This window comes from Diabrotica virgifera, chromosome 5, assembly GCF_917563875.1.
Source record: "Diabrotica virgifera virgifera chromosome 5, PGI_DIABVI_V3a".
Classification (NCBI taxonomy): domain Eukaryota; kingdom Metazoa; phylum Arthropoda; class Insecta; order Coleoptera; family Chrysomelidae; genus Diabrotica; species Diabrotica virgifera.
Window position 1 is genome coordinate 217936805 of NC_065447.1, and position 25894 is coordinate 217962698.

General features: G+C 34.3%; 2 protein-coding genes across 2 annotated transcripts in view; one reads left to right on the forward strand and one right to left on the reverse strand.

Annotated features, from left to right (window-relative positions):
* Positions 1–25894, reverse strand: part of LOC126884659 (uncharacterized) — a 217534-nt gene that overhangs the window by 103955 nt on the left and 87685 nt on the right. The window lies entirely within an intron of this gene.
* LOC126884658 (piggyBac transposable element-derived protein 4-like) lies at positions 3843–6525 on the forward strand. Its single transcript, XM_050650725.1, has 2 exons — positions 3843–3918; positions 4447–6525. Exons 1-2 carry the CDS (start codon positions 3846–3848, stop codon positions 6429–6431), a joined length of 2058 nt encoding a protein of 685 aa, XP_050506682.1. The 5' UTR covers positions 3843–3845; the 3' UTR covers positions 6432–6525.

Genomic DNA, 25894 nt, shown 5'->3' on the forward strand with positions numbered 1-25894 from the left:
TAATGTTTTTCTCAATAGAAGTGATGGCCTGTCTTTTTGAAGACCATCGTGTGTAACTGTGTACCTTCAGAGTGCTACCCAAATACTTGTTAAAACATTCAAATCGTATCGTTGAACCACTGGCAAAACAGAATATACTCTGTACAATACCAAAAAAAGTGATCACCATTGGGGATACTTCTGCTGCATGAACACCAACCAAATTCCAACTGTGCGCGGCACATGGCACAAATCTAGCTCAAAGTCATTGATGTTGTCAATCTGAGCTTGTACGCTGTTGTAAATTCCTGCCATGTTCGATCCGTTATCGAAGCCTTGGCAACGACAATCATTTACGTCCAATCCATCTTCTTTCAATTTTGTAGGAATTTTATTTGAGATTCCTTCACCAGTTTTCTTGTGGCTAACAATAAAATCAACAAAACTCTCCACGATTTGAGCCTGACCACTAGAGAAATCAATGTATATTATGACTTGACTCGATTGTTCGGAATGAGAAACGAGTACCTACAGTCAAAGATAGCACAGATAGAGTACAAATGCAATAGAGACTTCTTCTAAATATCTCACAAATATTTCGAGCAAGAGAACTAGCAGTCGCCAGTCTACGTCTTCTTCACAACTCACGAGCCGTGATTCATAGCCTGAACTGAACTTGACACTTGACTTTGACGTTGTGTGCAGCTCCGCTTCGCTGCTCGCGCACTGAGAGCATGCTCAGTTCTATCTTCTGCCGCTCGACGCACTGCGCTTCTTGTGCCACCTGTATTACGCTGCCATATTAGTATTAGCTTGCAACGCTGTAAACCATCCAGTTAACAAAACTTAAAATCCTTTATATATTGCAATTTTTTTTATAATGTTACTGACACCGTACCGGTATTTACGTATTCTCTTATCTTTTTAATTTTGCTAGAATACGGCATCATATTTTTTCATCGAAAGTAGGAAAAATGCTTAGTTTATAAAATTAAAATCTTGGATTTCCTAAAAGTTTCTCTTCCGCTAATTTTGCGCGCCCCCTCATACTTGCGCCCTTGGCGGGCGCCTCTTTCGCCAACCCCTAAATACGCCCCTGGGTGTAACCAGAGAAGGTTCCCATTGTTTTCATTCTGGTGGGGTGTAGAATAGCATTATGTTGTTTTATATGCCATTAGAGTGAAAACTTAGTCATAATGCTATTTACTCTTTACTGTATTGATTTATATATTATAGAAATATAATATCTACACAAATAAGAAAAACAAAAATATCTTTTTTGTCCATTAAGTTTATCTAAGTTGCTTTCACTGCTATACATTGATATTTTCTTTATCACCCGAACTAAAACGATTGAAATTTTTAATGAATTTATGTGCTATTTATAAAAATAAGTCACACTCTAACAGATTTGTGAGTCCTACATTTCTCGATTGACTTATACCGTGATAGATTCACATTCCATATGGTAATTACTTAAAAGCCAGGTAGTTATTTGATTTCAATTTAATTTTATTTATTCCAGAGAAGCGACATTGTTTAATTTAGAAGGCATTAACCAAAACGTCTGTTTTATGTTGAGTACAGAAACACAATTGATACTAAAGAGGAATGAATGTTTGTTGTTTGAACTTGTAACACCAACTGACACTAATTCTTTTAGCGGAATTGAAAAAATATAAAACATAGAAGTACATATGTTACATTTAATTTTCTTTGTATATTAAGGAGATGTGATACATACGATATGTGATACAAGCGATATGTGATACAAGCGATACATGGATGGGCAGGGCATGTGATACGCAGTAACGACAATCGCCTTATAAACAATGTGTTCTGGGAAAGGCCGGTTGGAAGAGAAGGTTTGTAGGACGGCCTGGAAAAAGGTGGAAAGATGCAGTCAGAGAAGATCTGGAGAAAATGGAAGTGAGACAATGGTAGTTAGTGGCACAGGACCGACAAACATGGAAGGCAATAGTAAACGCGGCAAAGACTCACGAAGAGTTGTAATGTCATTGATGATGATGAGACTCAGAAGTCTCATGTAAGTTTCTATTTGTATAGATCAGTGTTTTTCAATCTTTTTGATTTTGCGACCCTTTTACAGGTTGAAATATTCTGGCGACCCCCTGGTGTCATAGAAAGCCAAAGAAATAATTTAATTAAAAACTACATACGTTAGGTAATAATTTTTTCCTATTTTGGTATATTTATCTTTTATTCACGCGGGCCAAAAATTAAAGAACAGCCAACATTTTGCTTTGCAGTTTGACGAATCTACAGGTATTACCGACTGTGTACAATTTGCAGTATTTGTGAGCTTTGAAGCAGATGACAATATCATGGAAGAAATCTTATTTTGCAAAGCACTTCCTGCAAACACTACTGGCCAGTGTTTGTACGATATGTTTTTAGAAAGCACTTGCTACTACTATATTGATTGGGAAAAATATATCGCTATTTGTAGCGATGGCGTTAAAACTATGAATGGCAAAAATAGCGGACTCATTGCAAAATAAAATCGATAATGCCAAACATATCCTGGATACACTGTTTTCTTCATCGACAGGCTCTAAGGTAGTACTTTCTGATATAAATAACATGCTCAAGGATATATTAAAAATTGTAAATTCTATCAAAGGTAAAGCTTTGCAAACCCGGCTATTCAGAATCGTTTTTGAAGATAAGGACTCGCTTCATCAAAATCTGCCTAATCACACAGAGGTCAGTTGGCTATCCAAAAGAAGTGGGTTGACAAGAGTTCTGGAACTGAGAGCTGAATTGTTAATGTTCTTAAAGATGCACAATCTATATTATATATGCTTACGGTTTTTCTGACAATATTGGCTCTTGAAATTTGCATTTTGGCAGATATTTTTAGCCACCTTAACAATTTGAACAATAACCTTCAAGGAAGAGAAGAGAATATTTTAACAGCTAAAGATAAAATAAAAGCATTTCACACAACACTTCGTTTGTGGTCAACCGCTCTGCAAAACAAAATGTTTGAATCTTTTGCATGTGCTCAGAAGATTGATGAAGATAATGCAACAGACCAAAGTTTTGCAGTATCGACTCACATTTTTTGCGTTATACAGAGCTTGCATAATTTACAAGAGCAACTTTTGACATACTTTCCAGAGTTGCACTCTAAAGCTGACAATAGGCATAGATGGATTCTAAACCCTTTGTTGGACACATAAATAGATCTGACTGATGTCAACAAAAAAAAATGAAAGAATGTCTTCTAGATTTAGCTGCTGGTGGCATGCTTAAAATGGAATTTTATTCGCAAAGTGTCGACGTATTTTGGATAAAAATAAAACACCAATACCCAGAGCTGGCAAGGGAAGCTCTTAAATTATTAGTGCAATTCGCCACATCATACTTTTGTGAACTGACATTTTCTTCAATGGTAGACATTTAAACTAAAAAGAGAAATAGACTGCAATTAGAAAATGATTTCATTAGTAACCTTTCAAAAACAGTACCACAATTTGATAAACTTTTGAAAAACAAACAAGCTAATCCTTCCCATTAAAATTGTGTTTTAACAGGTTGACTGCCCATGTATAAATAAAAAAAATTGCCCCATATGCCAAGCACATATTAATATTAAACATGCCTTTCTGAAATAATTACTCTTTATTTAAATAAAAAAAAATTCAGAATAATGAAAATTTTTCAAAAAAACCGTTAGCGGGCGTATGCGCCCGCCCGGGCACAGGCGGCATATTTATGCCCGTGGTGCCAGCGGGCGTCGTACTGGCGGTCGCTTATATTCGAGTCTGAACTTGTCAAACAGAGAAGTGCCACAGTGCCAGACCAGACTACTCAGTATATCTTTGACTGTTGTTTGATGTATGTGTTGTGTAACAATGAGTAAACGAAGCAGAAAAATTGTTGAACTTGCTTTGAGAGATGCTGAAATGTCAGGTAATAACGATATTCATTTTTGAAATAGATATTATTTTTTTGAAATCCACGGATTTTTAATTTTTTTGTTATGGTTCTTTTTATGAGGATTTTTCAGTGCGCCACTAACGATAGAAAAAAAGGTAAGTCCGTGATAATATATATTTTAGTGACATGCCATTTTAGTTAAATCTGACAGTTGTCAAATTTTATTTGCAATTGGGCATAAAAACAAATCAATTGTCTTTATTGCATTTATAATATGGTATTTTCTTTGATTTGTATATTCTTATAAATATAAATTGTACAGATTATATTCGTAGATATATTATATAATTAGTAAATAAATTGTTTTCGATTATAGCGTCATCTATCGACAACTAGAATAATCACAGAACTAGAATAATTACCAAAGTAATCACCGACGTGCCTTTTTTTCTGTCATATACAACTTAATGCGTTAGAAAGTTACCGAAAAACTGTGTCGCACTGAAAAATGCTCATGAGAAAAAGCATAGTTACTATATTTCGTATTTTTTATTATTTCAGGTGACGAATCTGACCCCTTTAGTTCACTTGATTCCGATCTTGATCCCATGTTTTTGCCAACCAGTGATGAAGAAATATTATCCAGTTCAGATTTCTCAGACATAGAAGCATCTTCAGACATGTTTTCTCAGAAAATAACATTGTCCAAACCCAAGTCAAATATTAAACGCAAATTGCAATCATCCAAAATCACTTCAAAGAAATTGTGTACGAGGAATGTTTTGGAACAACCAAGCTGTTCTACATCACTTTTGCCCGATGATGCCTCTGAGGAGGAAGAAGAAGTTGCTGATGCTACAGCCACAATTCCATTTACAGCAACAGACGACAATATGTTATCTAAAAATTTGGAAAGGGAACAGAACAATATTTCATCTGAACAATTGGAAGAATTTTTTGATGTTGAAACTTTAGCTCAAACTCAATTAGCAGATACTGACGATATCCAGGAAAATGAGGTTGGAGCAAATCAAAATGTTCTAGAACATACGTGGACGCAGCCAATTGGAAATCATCACGAATTTGAATACTCTGCGGAAGATGGATTATGTGGCAATTACGCTGCAATCCTTATAAATGATTTATCGCCTTATAAGTGTTTTCGTACTTTCGTTGATGATGAAATAATTGACGAGATTGTAAATCAAACAAACTTATATGCTACTCAAATATTGTGTGATTCCAACGATATTACCAATGATTCAAGACTACAGAGATGGGTTCCGACCGATAAAAAAGAAATGATTAGATTTCTTGGTATAGTTGCTTACATGGGTCTGGTAAAAATGCCTTCTTTGGAAAAGTATTGGAGCAACGACGACCTATATAAAAATGTTATTATACCAAAAACTATGTCCCGAAATAGATTTCAGCTGCTTCTTAGAATGTGGCACTTTTCGGATAATGAAAGATGTCCAGAAGGAGATCGTTTATTCAAGGTGCAGCCATTACTAGAAAAACTTATCAAAAATTTTCAAAAAGTTTATACTCCAGGTCGAACATTTTGTGTAGATGAGTCTATCGTTCCATTTCAAGGAAGATTGATATTCAAACAATATATTCCCCAGAAAACGCACAAATACGGAGTAAAACTTTTTAAATTATGCGGTGGCAATGGATATACATGGAATCTACGCATATATGCTGGAAAGGAAACAAGGGAGGGCAACGCTTCTGTACCAACTAACATTGTCATTAATCTCTCAAAGGACCTACTAAATTCAGGACGAACTATTATTGCTGATAACTATTATACAAGTCTTGAACTAACAAATATTTTGTTGGAAAATAAAACACATTATATTGGTACATTGAGAGCTAACCGGCGTGGAAATCCGAAAGATGTCATACTCAAAAAGTTAAAAAGAGGGGAAGTATTTGGACAGGAAAACGAAAAAGGTGTATGCGTCTTGAAGTGGAAAGATAAGAGGGATGTTCTTCTTCTCACTACTAAGCACACTACAGAAACCGTAGCCATACAGCGACGCAGTGGTGTGGTTCATAAACCGAAGGCAATAATTGAATATAATAAAGGAAAGTCATCTATTGACCAATCTGATCAAATGACCTCTTATAATTCATCGTTAAGAAAATCACTAAAGTGGTATCGAAAACTAGCGATAGAATTCATTCTGGGGACAGCGGTTGTAAATTCTCACATAATATACAACCAACTTGCTAACAAAAAAGTAAAAATTACAGAGTTTCGGGAAGAATTAGTGAGATCCCTGCTAACTTATGATGAGATAAATGATGATGAAAGTGAAACAACACAATCGACGTCAACGAAATCAGCACAAATTCATAAGCTACTTAAAAAAGAAGGGCCTTTTAATAAAGCCAGAAGATATTGTAGAGGCTGTTATGCAAAAAAACTTCGTGGAGAAATATCCAAAAATCGTGTAAAAAAAGTTGTGACCTATTGCGATATTTGCGAGGACAAGCCTCACTTTTGTTTGGATTGTTATAATATACATTCAAAGTAGTTATATTAATTTGTTCATAGTATAATGTAGCCTTTTTTCTTGTGTGTAGTAGATTTACTTTAATTTTTTATTAAAAAATAAAAATAAATAAAAATTGTAGTTTTCTTCAATATTTGTCTAGCAATTCTATAACTCGCATTTATATGCGAGCCTTGTATGCCACAGCGGTCGTATACTGTATCTAAAACCATTCTAAATAAGACCGCTGGCAAATATAGACATACAATTTTGTCGAGTGCATAGCGGGCGTATACGCCCGCCGGGGCATATCGGGAAAATTAGGTAGCGGGCGTATACGCCCGCCCTGGCAGTCAACCTGTTAAGGACCTCAACTTTTTCTTTCAGTCGACGACCGGCGACCCCCCTGGGGGTCGCGACCCACAGATTGAAAAACACTGGTATAGATATTCCATTATTTGCTCTTCTTTCATTCTTGCTATAATTTTGTGGATTTTGTTTGCTAAGTGAGCTCCTACATACTTGTAGGTAATTGAGTCCTGTGGGAATTTCATCATTTCCTGGCGCTTTGTTGTTCTTTAGTTTCTGGATTGCTTCGTTAGTTTCCTGTAGGGTCAGTGCATCGACTTCTGTTGAGTATTAAAGACACATGCAGAATTTAATTTCTGATAGTTAAGACTTTGTAACACACAGTGGCGGATCTACGGAAAGGGATAATGGGGAAATTTCCGCCCAACATGGTTCAAAATTAAAGAAAAAAATTGTTAAAACATAAAAATATATTTCCGTCGACCGTCCATTTATGATCAATTTTAACACCCTCAAAATCATTGATTAATGACATTTAATTGACATGACATGACATGATTTTCTATTAATGAACGATTTGAAACGCTCGGTGATTTTCAGTGACCTGTGGTGTAGTCAACCAAACATATTATATTTTATATTCCCACTAAAAAATTTAAAATCAAGTAGCCGCTGTTAGTACTATCTGTCATTGTATGCCATTATTTACTTTATTGTTTAAAATTCAGTGTATTTGAAAAATCAAAAGATGGATATATCTTTATTTCTGAAAAGTACGGTCGACGGAAAAGTTTTGTAACCAACTCGTGAATTAAAATGGCGATTAACAATCTCGAACGTTAACGCGTTCGCAAAATATCTCAATTGTTAATCGCCCTTATTAATACACTTGTTGGTTAAATAACTATTAGCTTACATGAAAATTAAACCAGAGACAGACAAATTCAACACAATAAACACGATAGTTAGGAACATTAAGGGAGTTTAATTCACATAAGTTATTCATCATCATCATTCTCTTTGCCTTATCCCTATGCGGGGTCGGCTTCCCTAATTGCATTTCTCCACACAATTCTATCTTGGGTCATATCAATGTTAATCCCCTTTACCAACATGTTCTGCCTTATCGCCTCCCCCCAGGTCTTCTTTGGTCTTCCTCTCCTACTCCTTCCAGGAATCTGCACTTCAGCTATTCTTCGTATTGGGTGATTAACGTCTCGACGTTGAACATGACCAAACCATCTTAACCTATGCTCTCTCATTTTGGCATCAATTGGTGCCACACCTAGACTTCATCTAATATACTCATTTCTAATTTTATCCTTCTTTGTCACTCCACTCATCCATCTAAGCATTCTCATTTCCGACACATGCATTCGTTGTTCCTCTTTCTTTTTCATTGCCCAACATTCAGTTCCGTACATCATAGCCGGTCTTGTGGCTGTTTTATAGAATTTTCCCTGCAGTTTCATTGGCATTTTTCTGTCACACAACACACCACTTGTTTCTTTCCACTTCATCCATCCAGCCCTAATTCTACTGCATGCATCTCCTTCTATTTCTCCATTACTCTGTAATACCGATCCTAGGTACTTAAAACTATTGCTTTTCACAATCATTTCACCATCCAAAGATACCATTTTATTTGTAGTAGCTCCATCTTTAAATGAACATTCCAAATACTCTGTTTTTGTCCTACTAAGTCCTAAACCATTTTCCTCCAGAGCTTGTCTCCACTGTTCCAGTTTTTGTTCTAAGTCTCTTTCACTATTTCCTACTAACACGATATCATCAGCATACATTAAGCACCATGGAATGTTACCCTGTAGTTTCGCTGTTATCTGGTCCAAAACTAATGAGAATAAATACGGACTAAGCACAGAGCCTTGGTGCAATCCTACTTTCACATGAAATTTATCAGTCTCTCCCACACCTGTCCTGACACTAGTCGTTACTCCCTCATACATATCCCTCACAATCTTTACATATTCACCAGGGACTCCTTTCTTATTGAGTGCCCACCACAGAATCTCTAGAGGAACTCTATCATATGCTTTCTCAAGATCAATGAATACCATATGAACGTTTGTTTCTTTACTCCTGTATTTTTCCCTCAACTGCCTTATAATGAAAATTGCATCTGTTGTTGATCTACCCTGCATAAAGCCAAATTGATTCTCGTATATTTCGGTCTCTTCACGTATCCGTCTATCAATTACTCTTTCCCATATTTTCATGGTGTGGCTAAGCAGTTTTTTATAGCCCTGTAGTTTGTACATTGTTGTATATCTCCCTTGTTTTTGTAAACAGGTACCAGTATACTGCTTCTCCATTCGTCTGGCATTTGTCCGACTTCCATAATTCTATTAAATAGACCTGCTAGCCACCTTGTTCCTGTCTCTCCCAAGGCTCTCCATACTTCCCCAGGAATATCATCTGGTCCTACCGCTTTTCCTTTCTTTATTTTTTGAAGCGCTTGAGCCACTTACTCGTTGGTTATTTTGGTGACCATTGCTGCTACTGTCTCCATTGACTCTACCGGCTGTCTGTCAAATTCTTCATTTAATAAGCTGTCAAAGTACTTTCTCCATCTCTTTTTGACATCCCTTTCGTGAACTAGTATTTTATTATTTTCATCTCGGATACATCTAATCTGATTAAAATCTTTTGCTTTCTTTGCTCTCTGTTTGGCTATTTTATATATCTTCGTTTCGCCTTCCCTGGTATTAAGTTGATCGTATAGGTTTGAATACGCTTCTGCTTTGGCTTTTGCTACTGCTACCTTCGCCTCATTTTTCGCCACCATATTTCGCCACCATGATTCACATAAGTTATTATTTATGTCATTTATGTAGTTTGGGTTTATCTTTTTATATCTTTTGGTTGGTGTTTCATTGGAAGTTCCCCTCTAAGGCAAATTTCCCCTGCCAATCTTCTTCTTCTTCTTCAAGTGCCATCTCCGCGAGGGAGGTCGGCAATCATCACAGGTATTCGGACTTTGGAGACGGCTGCTCTGAAAAGTTAGTTTGATGTACATCCGTATCATTATCTCAGGTTGCGCAGCCACGATATTCTGCGTCTCCCTATGCTTCTTTTTCCTTGAATCTTTCCCTGCATAATGAGTTGGAGCAAGTTGTATCTCTCTCCACGTGTAATATGTCACAGATATTCCAATTTTCTGGTTTTGATTGTATTTAAGACTTTCATTTCTTTATTCATCTTTCTAAGAACCTCTTTGTTTGTGACGTGTTCTATCCATGATATTTTTAGGATTCTTCTATATACCCACATCTCGAATGATTCCAGTTTTTTCATTGATGCCGCATTCAAGGTCCAAGCTTCCATTACGTAAAACAGAGTCGAGAACACGTAGCACCTAGCCAACCCTACTCTTAGCTCTAACCTTAAATATCTTGTGCAGAGCACTTTTCTCACTTTGTTAAAATTCGCTCTAGCCTTTTCTATTCTAATTTTAATCTCCTGGAAGTAATCATTTTTGGAGTTGATCATTGTTCCAAGATATGCATATTGGTCTACTCGCTCGACGTTGGTTCCGTTTATGAGGAGATTCTCGTTATTTCTTTGAATTTTAGATATTCTCATAAATTTTGTCTTCTTGATGTTCATTGTTAGACCGTATTCTTGGCAATATGTCGCTATTCTGTTAACTAGTCTCTGAAGATCTTCAATATTTTCGGCTAAGACGGCAGTGTCATCCGCATATCTAATGTTGTTAATAAGAACTCCATTCACCTTTATTCCAGCTGTTTCACCCTCAAGAGCTTGTTTTAGGATCTCTTCCGAGTAGGCATACGCATCCCTGTCTCACCCCACGTCTAATTTCAATTTCCTCTGACAACTGTTCGTTAACACGTACTTTTGCTAGCTGCTTATAGTATAAATTAGATATGATCCTGAGGTCATTGTAGTCTATCTTCTTTAATTTCAGGAAATTCATTAATTGTTCATGTCGTACTTTATCGAAAGCTTTATTATAGTCAATAAAACAGATTACCCTTGCCAATGCAAATGTCTAGATCCGTCACTGGTAACATAACAGCTACTAGCTAAGCTATGGGTCCTAAATGTATTTATCGAGAATAATGGTGTAGTACTGAAGGAACATCATACAAATAAAATAATTATTACACAGCACATAATTTATTTTTGTCTACAACTACACAGTACATTTTAAAAAATAACAGTTTAAAGTACATTTTAAAAAGTAAGTCAGAAACAGCTTATTATATAAACAGCCAAAAATAATTCAATACAGTCCATTCAATATCAAAGAACTTGGCATACATTAAATCAACAACTTCATTCTCATTTAGGTAATGGTTTAATTATCTTTGCACAGAAAATCTTTGAAATGTTCCGTCCATCTCGTAAAAATTTTCTCCTTATTAGCTATTACATTTCGTTCCTGGTCCCTACACAGATTTAATCTAATTCTTAACATTCTTTTCTTGCACTATTGATCTTTCTGTAAAAGTTTCTTGTCTCGCTCTGATTTTGTTAGGACTGCTCGTGCTCGTTCTTCAATCATTTTATTATCAGACTTCAAGAAAGACTAAATCTGAATAAAAATAGTGAGAATTTTGTAGTGAAATAACTTTAGGAATTCTCAGTTTGCTGATGTCCAAAACAACATATAACCTTACTTACTGTAGTGCTGCTGACATCATGTATATTCCAAAATGGAAGCAATATGTTATCAGAAATGAATTATTTTCGAAAAAAAAACTACAGAGTCGTCAGATTTCGATGTTGGGTGGTTCCAACACCTACCTATTGTTAAGTGTATTCTGTACAACAGGAGAATAAACAATAGAGTTAGTACATCAAAATATCGTTACGTAAATTGAGTATTAAAGAAACCTGAGGAAAATGCCACAGATAAAGAAGTTCAAAGATTAAGGGACGAAAAACAGATATGGAATCTAGAAAAGCTTTTAGAAATATTGTACTTAAGGAGTCAGAAAATGTATATTGTATAATATGGAAGAGAAAAATTCAATAAGCGTATAAAGATATAAACAAGGGGTCATGAAGGCTGAACCAGAAGGAACAGGACGAATATCATCTTTAGATGGAACAAGGAATGACCGAAGGTGGAAAGGTCCAATCGCTTACATTTGCGATATGATGGTCACGTTGCTCAGTCGAAAGAGATTGGGCGTAGTTCTTTGGGTTGGGCTGATGTTACAATAAAAGTTGGAAAATGAATAAATAATAATATGCGAATTGGGCTAATGAAACGACAACAGACAAAAGATGGATAGATAACAATTAACTGATGATTTGACATTTGGACTCAAAGAAAACGAGACTACTGAATACATAACATACAACAAAAAGATGGGCACCATTAAATTTTGATCAATTAAATTTACAAAGGAACAATTAACGAAAGCGACATAGGTAGGTAGTTTTAATTGGTAATCGAGTTTTGCTCATTTGTATAAGTCGTTGAAGTAATATTGAAAAGGAAAATGCAATCAAACAAACACAAATGGTACCTTTTCCTCCATCTCTGAGCTTTTAATAGTTAAATACGTAGTTTCTCCCCTTCCGATCAGTTTTGATGCCTCAGAAAGCTCACGTTTCACGAGTTTTAAATAGAAATATACCTCGCATTGTTTTCGCCAACACCATTGTTTAGGAATAGTGTATATCTGGCTACCAACCCTTAATGCCATTTTCTAAAATCGTCAAATATTCACAATAAACGCTTTTTTTTGTTACTTATATTCTTTATTAACGTCCAAGCCTCTATTTCATACAATAACACAGAAAATACATAACACCTCAGTATTTATACTTTGAGTTACAGACTCAGATCATGATTGCAAAGTACTTTTCTGTGATCATTGAATATTAATCACGATTCTAATGAAGCACACATTTCAATCGTATTATTAAGCTTTTCCTGGCAGCATATGAGGGCTGTAAGTTGTATTTAAGGGGTCGAAAAAATTTAAGGGAAAAGTTTAATTTTTTTGCACTTTGTTGCCTGGATTGTTATGCCACAAAACTAGAAATATTAGACCTAAATGTTAGTATAAACATTTTTTAATATGTACTCTTTACATAATATATTAAACACAGACGAAATTAATTATGCAAGATCATGAAAATGTAATAAAAACAGTCTACGATATACTATACGCATATCGGGGTAGAGGACAATCAAAATTTGAGGGTAGTTATGACTAAAAAAATTAAAACCTTACAACTTTAGGACTCTAGGTGGTACTTGTATTGTATTTGAGCTACCAGTATACATTTACGAAGGAGACAGAAACAGTAAGATAGGCAGTTTTAATTTCTAATCGAGTTTTGCTCATTTGTATGTCGAGTTTTGTAAGTCGTTGAAGTAATATTGAAAAGGAAAATGCAATCAAACAAAAACAAATGATACCTTTTACTCCACCCCTGAGCTTTTAATAGTTAAATATGTAGTATCTCCTTCATACTTGGAGTTGCAAAGTACTTTTCTGTTATTATTGAATATTAATGGCGATTATAATAAAATTTTGGCGCACGTTTCAATCGTATTATTAAGTTTTTCTGTGCAGAATATGAGGGCTGTAAGTTGTGTTTAAGGGGTCGAAAAATTTAATGAAAAAATTCAATTTTTGCCCTTTGTTACCTGGACTATTATGCCATAAAACCAGAAAATTTAGACCTAAATGTTAGTATAAACATTTTTTAATATGTACTTTTTACATGGATTAAAAACATACGAAATTAATTATATGTGAAGATAAACTTGTAATAAAAACAGTCTACGATATATTATACGCATATCGGGGTAGAGCACAATCAAAATTTGAGGGTAGTTATGACTAGAAAAATGAAAACCTTACAACTTTAGGACTCTAGGGGCCGGTTGTTCGAACGCTAATCAACAATGATCATTATCAAATATTTAATTACTGTCACCAAAACTGTCAATGTCAACTTTGTTTGGGTTACTGAAAACATAATTAATTACAATTATGAGATTTATTATTAATTATGTTAATAATTATTGTTATATTAATTGATTATAGACTCCACAGAATTTTTAAGAACCCAAACAAAGTTGACATTGACAGTAATTAATTATTTGATAATGATCATTGTTGATTAGCGTTCGAACAACCGGCCCTTGGTATACTTGTATTGTATTTGAACTCAGGGCCGCCGAGAGGGATGAGAGGGCCCCGGTAAAAGTGAAAATTGGACTCCCGCAAAAAGTAAAGAGCGAAAAAAATGTTTAATTTTTATAAAAAAAAATTATCAATAATTAATAAATAAAAACAAACATTTTAAATATAAATTTTATTAAATTTTGATTATATTTATAATAGGGAAAACTTTTATAATACAGGTGCTTTTCGAATTTTCTGGTTGGCAAAGATTTCTATATTTTTCAAAAAATCGCATGATTTTACCAAATTATTATCAATGCATCAAGTTGTTAAGAGAGTTAACGGATCCTATTTTGTAGATCTCATAACATTTTTAATGTGAGAAAGACAACTTATAGACTCTTTCCTCTTCAGCGGATTAAATTGCTTAATTATTATTGCTTAAACAATCTATGACTATATTAAATATTTCACAGCGAAATATTTCGTCAGGCTCAAAATTATCAGTGGTGTCACTACTAGGCCCAGGCAAATCATCAAAAATTTTGGCAAGTACATCGGCGGCCCCGGTAAAATGTACCGACTGTACCCCCCTCTCGGCGGGCCTGTTTGAGCTACCAGTATACATTTCCGAAGGCGACAGAAACAATAAGATAGGCAGTTTTAATTGCTAATCGAGTTTTGCTCATTTGTCTGTCGAGTTTTGTAAGTCGTTGAAGTAATATTGAAAAGGAAAATGCAATCAAACAAAAACAAATGATACCTTTTGCTCCATCCCTGAGCTTTTAATAGTTAAATACGTAGTATCTCCCCTTCCGATCAGTTTTGCAGCCTCAGAAATTGTATAGAAGTTTCTAGCTCACGTTTCACGAGCGTTAAATAGAAATATACCTCTCATTGTTTTCGCCAACACCATTGTTTACGAATATTGTATATCTGACTCGCAACTGTGAACATGAAATGCCATTTTCGAAATATCAATATCACGCTAAAATCGTCAAATGTTCGCACCAAACAATCATCGCAGTAATATAGTTAATAACAAAGTATAATTGAGTTGCTATCTGATTTATTTCAAATATGAAATATGGCAGAGCGAATGGTGGATGACAAGCGTATTGAAGAATGATATATTCTAGTCTGGGGGCTAGGGCAGTTTTGCTGCCGATCAAAGACAACATGTTTCATAGTGTACGTATAATGAAAGTATTAATATAATTTCCGGGCCTAACAATGAGATAATAATTAGATATGAGATAGTGTCAAAAAAGGCATTAGTTTAGGGCAGTGGCGGCCGGTGAGGTAGTGCCATGAAGTCATGACACTACCTTATTTTTATGCAGAAACATATTTTTTTTTATCTTTAAATCGTTTTAATGCGCGTTCATTTGTTTGTGCGTATTTCTTTTCTCTTTATAAATTATATAAAATCTGGCAACTGTGTAGTGTAATACAACCCTCGCCACTCACAGCGGACGGGATGATCGTGCCAAAATCTTAGATGGCTCGCCTGAAAAGAGAAAGATTTTACGGGAATTCTATGTAAGTGACAGAGATAGAGCTATATTGCACTTTTAATACACGTTTAAATGAGACTATTCGTGCCTGATTCGACAAGGAAGATCTAATATTTTTTACTATGATCATATTGAATAGTGGATCGTAGATGCAAAAAGATTCTGGTACAGGGTAGTACATTATATTTTCGAGTTTCTTTACACGCTCGCTCGCTCGTTTTTGTATTTATAATTATTGCATTTTTAATTATTAAACTTTTTATTATAAATTATTATATTTTTAAATATTTTAAAATTTTTTAATTTTTAATAAAACCCCAGTTAAATTCAGCTTATCGTTATAGTCTAATTAAACATAATGAACAAGAAGTTGATAAGAATCGATATGTTTTGAATCAAATTAAAAATTTTATCTAAATGGTTTTGTGGAGCTTTCGAGTTAGTTTTGTGAAATCACGACAAAAGGAAAATTCAGAAAATAGAGGCATCTTTCTGGAACTGTTTAATGTTAGCCGAATTAGACAACGACTTAGGTTCATATTCAAAGTTCCAAATCTTTTAAAAGTATGTAGCTCAAAACAACACAAAATGAACTCCTTCAGTGCATGTTAGATGTTTATCACGAGGAAATAAGGAAAAAAATTAAAAATTATCTTTGTGTTGCAGGGATTGCTGATGAAACGACAGACGTCGCGTCGCTGGTGAATTTCAATTAGTTATAGTTTTCCGATATTTGTGTAAAGAGCGACAAGTTGAGAGATGTTGGAGATTTTACTTGCTGGAAGGACATGATGTCAAATCAATCACTGAATGCATTTTAAATGTTTAAATTTCTTGACACCCCAGAAATGGTATAATATATACCTTTAGTATATACCTTTAATTTATATATAATTATACCTTTTTTGACAATATCGTGAACCCGTCACTAAAAATTTAGGCAGCTGCCCGAATTCTGGCACTACCTACTTAAAGTGATACGAGCCGCCACTGCATTAGGGCTATTATTTACCGAGTTACCGTGTTTAAAATAGACTAGACGTCAATCAAGATATATATTATGTCTGTCTTATTGACTATAATAAAGCTTTCGATAAAGTACGACATCAACAATGAATGATTGTCCTGAAATTAAAGAAGATAGACTACAATGACCTCAGGATCATATGTAATTTATAGTATAAGCAGGGAGCAAAAGTACGTGTTAACGAAGAGCTGTCAGAGGAAATTGAAATTAGACATGGCGTAAGACAGGAATGCGTGCTGTCGCCAGTTCTTTTTAATGCCTACTCTACTATCTAAAATCTAAAGATCCTAAAAAAGGATCTCTTCCAGCTGTGATTAAAGATCTTGACGGTGAAACAGCTGGAATAAAAGTGAACGGAGTTCCCATTAACAACATTAGATATGCGGATGGCACTGTCATATTAACCGAAAATATTGAAGATCTTCAGAGACTGGTGAACAGAATAGCGATGTATAGCCAAGAATACGGTCTAAAAATGAACGTCAAGAAGATAAACTTTATGAGAATATCTAAAACGCAAAGAAATAACAAGAATCTCCTTATAAACGGAACCAATGTCGAACGAGTAGACCAATATGCATATCTTGGAACAATGATCAACTCCACAAATGATTACTTCCAGGAGAATAAAATTAAAATAGAAAAGGCTAGAGCGAGTTTAAAAAAATGAGAAAAGTGCTCTGCACAAGAAATTTAAAGTTAGAGCTAAGAGGAAGTTTGGCTAGGTGCTACGTTTTCTCGACTTTGTTTTACGGAATGGAAGCTTGGACCTTGAATGCGGCATCAATGAAAAAACTGGAATCATTCGAGTTGTGGGTGTATAGAAGAATTCTGAAAATATCATGGGCAGAACACGTCACAAACAAAGAGGTTTTGAGAAAGATGAATAAAGAAATGGAAGTCTTAAACACAATCAAAACCAGAAAATTGGAATATCTCAAACATTTTACACATGGAAAGAGATAAAACTTGCTCCAACTCATTATGCAGGGAAATATTCAAGGAAAAAGAAGCATAGGGAGACGCAGAATATCGTGGCTCCGCAACCTGAAAGAATGGTACGGATGGATGTACACAAAATGAACCTTTCAGAGCAGAAATCTCCAAAGCCCGAATAGCTATGATGTTTGCCGATCTCCATCGCGGAGATGACACTTGAAGAAGAAGAAGAAGTGTTTACAGTGGCGTTGCTTTTGTGATTTTTATAAACAACGGATTCAAAGCCATTTTGAGTTAATTTATCACTGCTATTTAGTGGGATAAAAATACCACCCAAACTGAGAAATACCTCAAAAAGAGTTACCGGGACTCTGCTCCATCGATTACAACCATTAAATGATGGTTTGCTTAATTCAAACGCGGTCGCACTGACACCAATGATGTTGAACGCCCTGGAAGGCCAAATGATGCAGTTATTCCCGAAAGCATCGAAAAATACTAAAAATTATTATGGAAAATAATTATTTTTTAACTATTGGTGAAAAACTGGCTAACAATATAAAAAAACCACCATCCAATTAACCGACTAGAATCTCAGTTGCTTAAAGTACTTTCCTTGATCCAATAACTGAAGGTGAAGTTATAACGATTACTCAATCCCTTATATTACTCAATCCCTTATATTAAGTTGAATAAAGCATCCGGACCTGATTTATTAAAGGCAGAGATATTAAAAGAAGTGCCAGGAGAAATTGTATCTCCTTTAATATATTTATTAAATAAAATTATTGAAACTGGAAAATGGTCAACAGAATTTAAAGACGCAATTATCAAACCTGTATATAAATCAGGAAATAAGGATTTAAGATTAATTATTTATATGGGAAATAAGCCACAATTAAAATGAAAAAAATAATTTTATTAACGTTTCGACGTTATTTATCAGTAATATTTTGTATTTTGACAACGGCACCCGATTTGGGCGTCGAAACGTTAATAAAATTATTTTTTTCATTTTAATTGTGGCTTATTTCCCATATAAATAATTAATCATAAAAATGACACAAGGAAATAGCTTCAGAACAACAATAAGGATTTAAGTCAAAATTACCGCCCAATTTCACTAATCTCTAGCCTTGCAAAAATTATGAAAAAAGCTATTAAAACTCGGATGTTAAAATTTTTAGACCTACATAAAATCATCTCTAATAATCAATTTGGCTTTGTTGAAGGCAGAGGTACAGAGTACAGATGATACGATTGCGTCACTAATGGATCGCATTTATGATTTAGTCGATAGAGGAAAGACCACACTATGTGTATTTTTAGACTTGGCTAAAGCTTTCGACACAGTAAACCATAAGCAACTCTTGGAACTGATGTAAGTTTCAGAGGCAACGTTTTAAGATTTTTTGAAAGTTACCCAGACAATAGAGTAGTAAAAATAAATGAAAGTATTAGTGAGGGAAAGGTGGTGAAGTACGGTGTTCCGCAAGGAACGATTTTTGGCCCATGGTTGTTTATAACTTATATGAAATTAAAAGGTAAAATTATTAGCTTTGTAGATGACACAGCTATACTGCAAATAATTGGGAGAACCTAAAATTATTGACCGAAGAAGATTTAAAAAATTGTTTTGATTGGTTTGCACACAAACAATTAACTGTTAACTTCACATAAACGTTCTTTTTGCCTTTTGGATCTTACAAAAGAAGTCTGCCTAACTATGAAGTACTAATAATATCCAATGAAGGACGTAACGATCAACATATTATTCAGTCTGCTCATTCTGTAAAGTATTTGGGAATTACAATTGATGGTCATTTAAAATGGAACCTACATATTGCGAATGTGACAAAAAACCTTCGAAGTTCACTCTACAAATTTAAATACTTAAAAAATATTTTAGAACAGCCCCTTTTAAAAACTATGTATTTTGCCTTAGTAGAATCCAGATTAAGCTATGGGATTCTTTGGTGGGATGGGGCGTATACCTATCAATCATTTGGAACAACTAAATGTCCTCCAAAGAAAAATTTTATAATCAATTTATCGCAAACCCAAGCTTTACTCCACTGAATTACTATGTATACAAGAAAACTAATATTTTTAATATTAGGCAGCTTTATTTTAAAGCGGTTACTGTATACCAATATATAAATACACTACAGTTTCACTTACATGAATACTGCACCAGAAACAGGAATCAAGCAATAGCCTCGAAAAGTGAAAAAACAATTGGATAGCGTTGTTTCACTTACCTAGAACCTAGTACATTAATTTAATGTTTTACCCACTGATATTCAGAATGTTAAGAATATAAAACAATTTAAGATTAAAGTAAAGAAATATATTAGAGACACACCTCTTACAGTAATTTATTATTTAACTGACATTAGAAAATAAAACAAGTGTTTGAATATTAGACTCATAAAAATTGTTGTAATTGTGTTAGTTTTCTCATTTGTTGCTATGCTATTTTTTGATAAACGCATCATATGGATTTTTTCCAGATATTTTTTTCCAGATTTTGAAACTGATTTTTTTTATTTAATTGTTAAAAAAAACAATGTAATATTCTTGTTTTTGTTTTGTTTTCTAATTATTATTAAATAATATAAAATTGTATTGATTATGAAAACATAGTGTATACTTAGGATATTTTCTACATTACAATGAACCCAATTAACCACTGCACAAGCAATATGATTCAAGTGGTATTTGTGTTTATTTATAGGGAATTATAACGATTTTAATGTATTATCATTGTATGCAATAAGTCAGAGTTTTTGCATGGGTATATTACAATGGATGAAATATGGTTTCACGACTTTACTCTGGAAGCAAATCGGTGGTCGTATGAGTGGATGGTATCCGGAGAAAGCCGTTCAAAGCGACCAAAAACGCAATAAACTGCCGGAAAGGTTATAGCCTCTGTATTTTTTGACTCGCAAGGAATTACTTTCATTACCTATTTAAAACATGTAGAAATAATCAACAGCCTATATTGATTTATTGGACATTTGAAGAGCAAAATCGCAAACAAAAGGCCTCAATTGTTGAAGAAAAAATTGTTGTTTCAGCAAGACAATGCACCGTGTCACAAGTAGATGAAAACGATGACAAAAATGCACGAATTGAGCTTTGAATTGCTTCCACACCCACCGTATCTAGCTCCCAACGATTATCATCTTTTTCCGATCTTAAAAAGATGCTCCGTGGCAAGAGATATCGCTCCTATGAGGAAGTAATCGCCGAAGCAAAAGCCTATTTTGAACGCAAAGATAAATCGTTTTCCAAAGACGTCATCAAAAAATTAGAAAAGCGTTGAAATCACTGTATCGCCTCTAAAGGAGATTAAATAATCTCCTGTTTTGTTTTGATCAATAAAAAATAATTTTTGCCAAAAACTGTTAGGTATTTTCCTAGTTAAGCCCGGGACTTATTGACCAACGGGTTACATAATAATAAATGTATATTATAAATATGTATCTATACTCTGAAATAGAGCTTCACGATACGATACAATATCGATACTTTTTAAGTATTGAGTATTGTATTGGTTATGCCAATGAAGTATCGTATCGAGTATCGATATCGGCAATACTTTCTTAAAAAAATATCGTATTGATATTGATTTCGATACGATATCGATACAATACTTGATAAAATATCGACATAAAAAGGATTATACATCTGAGCTGTGTAGGCCCTTTATGCCCACTTTTGCATGCTTGACAAATGGACATTATTCTAAAAATATTACGAATATTGCTTATAACTTATAAATATGTACATTCTTATAAAGATTGAATATGTCTGAATGCTTCTTTGAAAGTCGACAAATACTTACTAATTCTGTATTGTTTAAAAACTACTTTTGAAAATATAGGGAAATCCCCTGAGATTCGGAATAAATCGCAATTCAGTATTTGTTAAAAATTATTTTTGAGTCATCATCACTTACTTCCATAATATTGCCACAAATGCCACATGATATAAACAGTGTAATCATAACAGACAATTTACTCACTCTCAAGAATTTCAAGTTCATTCACTCAAGTGTAAAATATTATAACAGCTAATACTTGGGTTGCAGATCACTTATACTTTTATGTACTAAATAAATATGATCTAAATATCTATTCCACAAAATATAATCAAACAACTGTGGCGTTTTATTTTTTTTCTCGATATCGATATTTTCAATAATATCGAGGCAAGCGTATCGACAATACAATACGTATTAAACCTAGGAATTTTGTGCAGTAAGATGAATCGTCATGCAACTTTTTGCATTCGATTAGAGAGAGTGTCAGGCAACTTTGTGCTAAGGCAAAAGTTTTCTAGTTTTTCTCAAGTTTTCTAAGCTGTCTAGGGCAAAAATTTTTGTGCATAAGAAAATGCATTTTAAAAATTCATTTTGAAGAGGTGAAAATGAAAAATTTAGAACTCGGGCAATATTAATGGAAATGAGTTGAATTTTTATAATCGGGAGTTTTGGGGATCGCTGAGCACGAATTTCATATCGGCGATGGTCTCCAAGGTACCTGGTGCCCACGGTGGAACTCGTCGCCTAGAATTTTACGTTATAATCATTAAAAATCAGTCAATATCCATTACTCGGTGGTTTTTGGGGTCGCCGGCCACGAATTTAGTGTTGTCGATGGTCTCCAAGATACCTGGGGCCCAGGGTGGAACTCGTCGTCTGGAGTATTATGTTATAATTATTCCAAATCATTTAAAACCATAACGCGGGGGTTTTGGGTGTCGCTGAACAAGAGTTTCATGTGGTCGATGGTCTCCAAGATACCTGGTGCCCAGGGTGGAGTTCGTCGTCTGGAGTATTATGTTATAATTATTCCAAATTATTTAAAACCATTACGCGGGGGTTTTGGGTGTCGCTGAACAAGAGTTTTATGTGGTCGATGGTCTCCAAGATACCTGGTGCCCAGGGTGGAGTTCGTCGTCTGGAGTATTATGTTATAATTATTCCAAATAATTTAAAACCATTACGCGGGTGTTTTGGGGATCGCTGAGCACGAATTTCATGACGGCGATGGACTCCTGTGTACCTGGTGCCTAGGGTGGAACTCGTCGCCTGGAGTTTTATGTTATAATCATTCAAAATCAGTCAATGACCATTACTATGAGGATTTTAGGGGTCGCTGAACAATAATTTCATGTGTTCGATGGTCACCAAGGTACCTGGTGCCCAAAGTGGAACTCGTCGTCGGGAGTTTTATGTTATAATTATTACAAATCATTTAAAACCATTACTCGGGGAGTTTTGGGGGCCGCTGAACATGAATTTCATGACGGTGATGGTCTCCAAGGTACCTGGTGCCCAGGGTGGAACTCGTCGCCTGGAGTTTTATGATATAATCATACAAAATCAGTCAATAATCATTACTATGAAGGTTTTAAGGGTCGCTGGGCACCAATTTCATGTTGGCGATGGTCTTCAAGGTAGGTATACAATAATCTAAAAAATACGTGTTAAATTAAATGTTAGTGCACGTATTCATAATCAATTTATTTGTATAATATAGTGAAAAAATTAATAAAAAAGTAAAATAAAATAAAAAGATATATTTACTTACTTGAAGTTACACAAATTTCTCTCTTCCGCAATTTCGAAAACCAAAATTATAAAACAGCGCAACTATAGACTGTAGATAATGAAAATTCCTTTAATACCAATCTTAAACGGCTTTATATTATAATATTATTATTTATTCTGTAATTAACAAAACCAATAAGTATAAAATATATGACTTTTTCAAAACACCCACATTAAAAACTTACTTTGCTTTAAATACGGTTCACTTTTTAGATATTTTTTTTATAATTAATTAAAATTTTTTAAAAGAATAGAACTACATAAAAGTGTAGCTTGGAGGTATTCACATATATACTATGCTTTATTTTTAAACCAGGAGCAGTAAAATAAAATGACAGATTAACACCCAAGAAAGTCAATAGAAAAATCACCATATACATCTTCTTTTTGATCATATTGGCCTTCGACGGTAATCCATCAACATTATATTATACTAACACATCGCTAAAGAGTTCTAAAAACCACTGTTTTTTACATAAAAGCAGACTAGAAATCTAAACTTAATTACCCTTGAAATGCCAATTATGTCAAAATTTCATAAATGTCATTAGTGTCAAAATTTAACGACAACTGCTTTAAAAGCGACAAAATTTTAAAATAATTTTTAAATAGGTAATTTTTTAGGATATAATATAAAAGTGTTTTAAGAAAAATTATTAATGAAAAATATATTTAGCGACCACCAAAACACCGAAGTAATGGATACTGACTGATTTTGAATGAATATAACATAAAACTGCAGGAGACGAGTTCCACCCTAGGCACCAGGTACTTTGGAGACCATCGCCGACATGAAATTCGTACTCAGAGAGAGACCCCAAAAACCCCCGATTAATGGTTATTGACTGGTTCTGAATGGTTACAACATAAAACTCCAGGCGACGAGTTTCACCCTGTGCACCAGGTAACTTAGAGACCATTGCGGACATGAAATTCGTACTAAGCGGCCCCCAAAACCCCCAGATTAATGGTTTTTCACTGATTTTGAATAATTATGACATAAAACTCCAGGCGACGTCTTACACCTTGGGAACCAGGTACCTTGGAGATCACCGCCAACATTAATTAAATTGTGTTTAGCTTCTCCAAACCCCCCCCCCCCCCCAGTAATGGTTATTGACTGATTTTGAATGGTTATAACATAAAACGCTAGGCAACGAGTTCCAACCCTTGGCATTAGGTAAATTGGGCACCATCGCCGACATGAAATTCGTACTCAGGGACCCTCAAAACCACCAGGGTAATAGTTTTTGACTAATTTTGAATAATTATAACTAAAATCTCCTGGCGGTGAGTTCCACTTTAGGCACCAGCTATCTTGGAGACCATCGCTGACATGAAATTCGTACTCAGCGACCCCCAAAACCCCCAGGGTAATAGTTTTGGCTGATTTTGGATAATTATAACTAAAAGCTCTAGGCGACGAGTTCCACCCTGGGCACCAGGTATCTTGGATGCCATCTCCAACATTAAATTCGTGGCCGGCGACCCAAAAAGCCCCCGACTAATGGATATTGACTGATTTTTAATGATTATAACATAAAACTCTAGGCGACGAGTTCCACCGTGGGCACCAGGTACCTTGGAGACCATCGCCGACATGAAATTCGTGCTCAGCGATTCCCAAAATCCCCGAGTATATCAATTCAACTCATTTCCGTCAATATTTCCCAAGTTCTAAATTTTTCATTTTCACCTCTTCGAGATGCACTTTTAAAATGCATTTTCTTATGCACAAAAATTTTTGCCCTAGATGAATTTAGTTCACAAAGTTGCCTGACACTCTCATGAATCAAATGCAAAAAGTTGCATGACAATTCATCTTACTGCACAAAATTCCTAGGTTTTGGGCTTTTTAGTGCTTCGTTGCTTCGTCTAATTGCAGTGGCGTGCTGGAACTTTTCAAGCGGCCCGGTGATTTTATATAAAAGCGGCCTCCCATTCTCATTTTACCTTCTATTATCAGGATGTTTTATTCGGTATTTAAAAAAACAAAAATATAAATTATTTTTGAATCAAACATAAAACTTTGAATTCAATGATTTTTTTCTTAATTTGGTATATTTTTTCATTTAAGAATAATAAATCTTACAAATAATAATTGACATGTATGACAATAATATTGAATGCAGTAAGGCAGAAACCATAATTTCCTTAGTCAATATAATATGAATTTGATGTAATTAAGGTACAAGTAAAATAAAATTGAGGATTTTTCAATTATGTATTAAGTTGCATTTTAGTAAATCAATTAATTATACAAGAGAATACAAATACAACTACAACGCAATAATCTAAATATTCTTTTGCAATTATTTTATAAAATAATTACTTAACTCTCGATCAATAATTTCCGCATTAAATAGATTTTTGAGCAAATTCGTCGATTATTTCATCATTTTGAGCTCATACAAAGCTTCTTTTTCTATATCCATGAGCATAAAAGTGATCTTGTGTTAAAGTACTTCTTAGCCGATTTTTTATGTATTTAAATGTTGAAAAGCTTTCTTCGCAAGATACTTGTGTCACTGAAAAAGTTAATAAATGCTTTATATTATACTATTTAAATTTGGATAAGCACGCACTGATATAAGTTGTACTTATGCAAAACAGCGTAACAGCAAGCTATACAATCTTTACACTTTTTAGTACCACACGGAGGTGAGGTTTTCACGATATCAACATTGTCATTTGTTACTTGATGTTCATTATCACTTGGATTAATAATATAATCCTTCATATTTTCTGTAGGCTGAACATATTCATCATTAACTCCATCTTGTATAATCTCAGTATTTTGCAAAATCCTATTTTAATGCAATCCATTTATCAGCAAAATCCATGAGTTCTTCTCTAATTGTAGTCGCAGATATGGTAGGATAAAACTTTCTTAATTATTCAGTAAATGATTTAAATGCCATCAAAGGTATACCATTTTTTTATTGTATCAA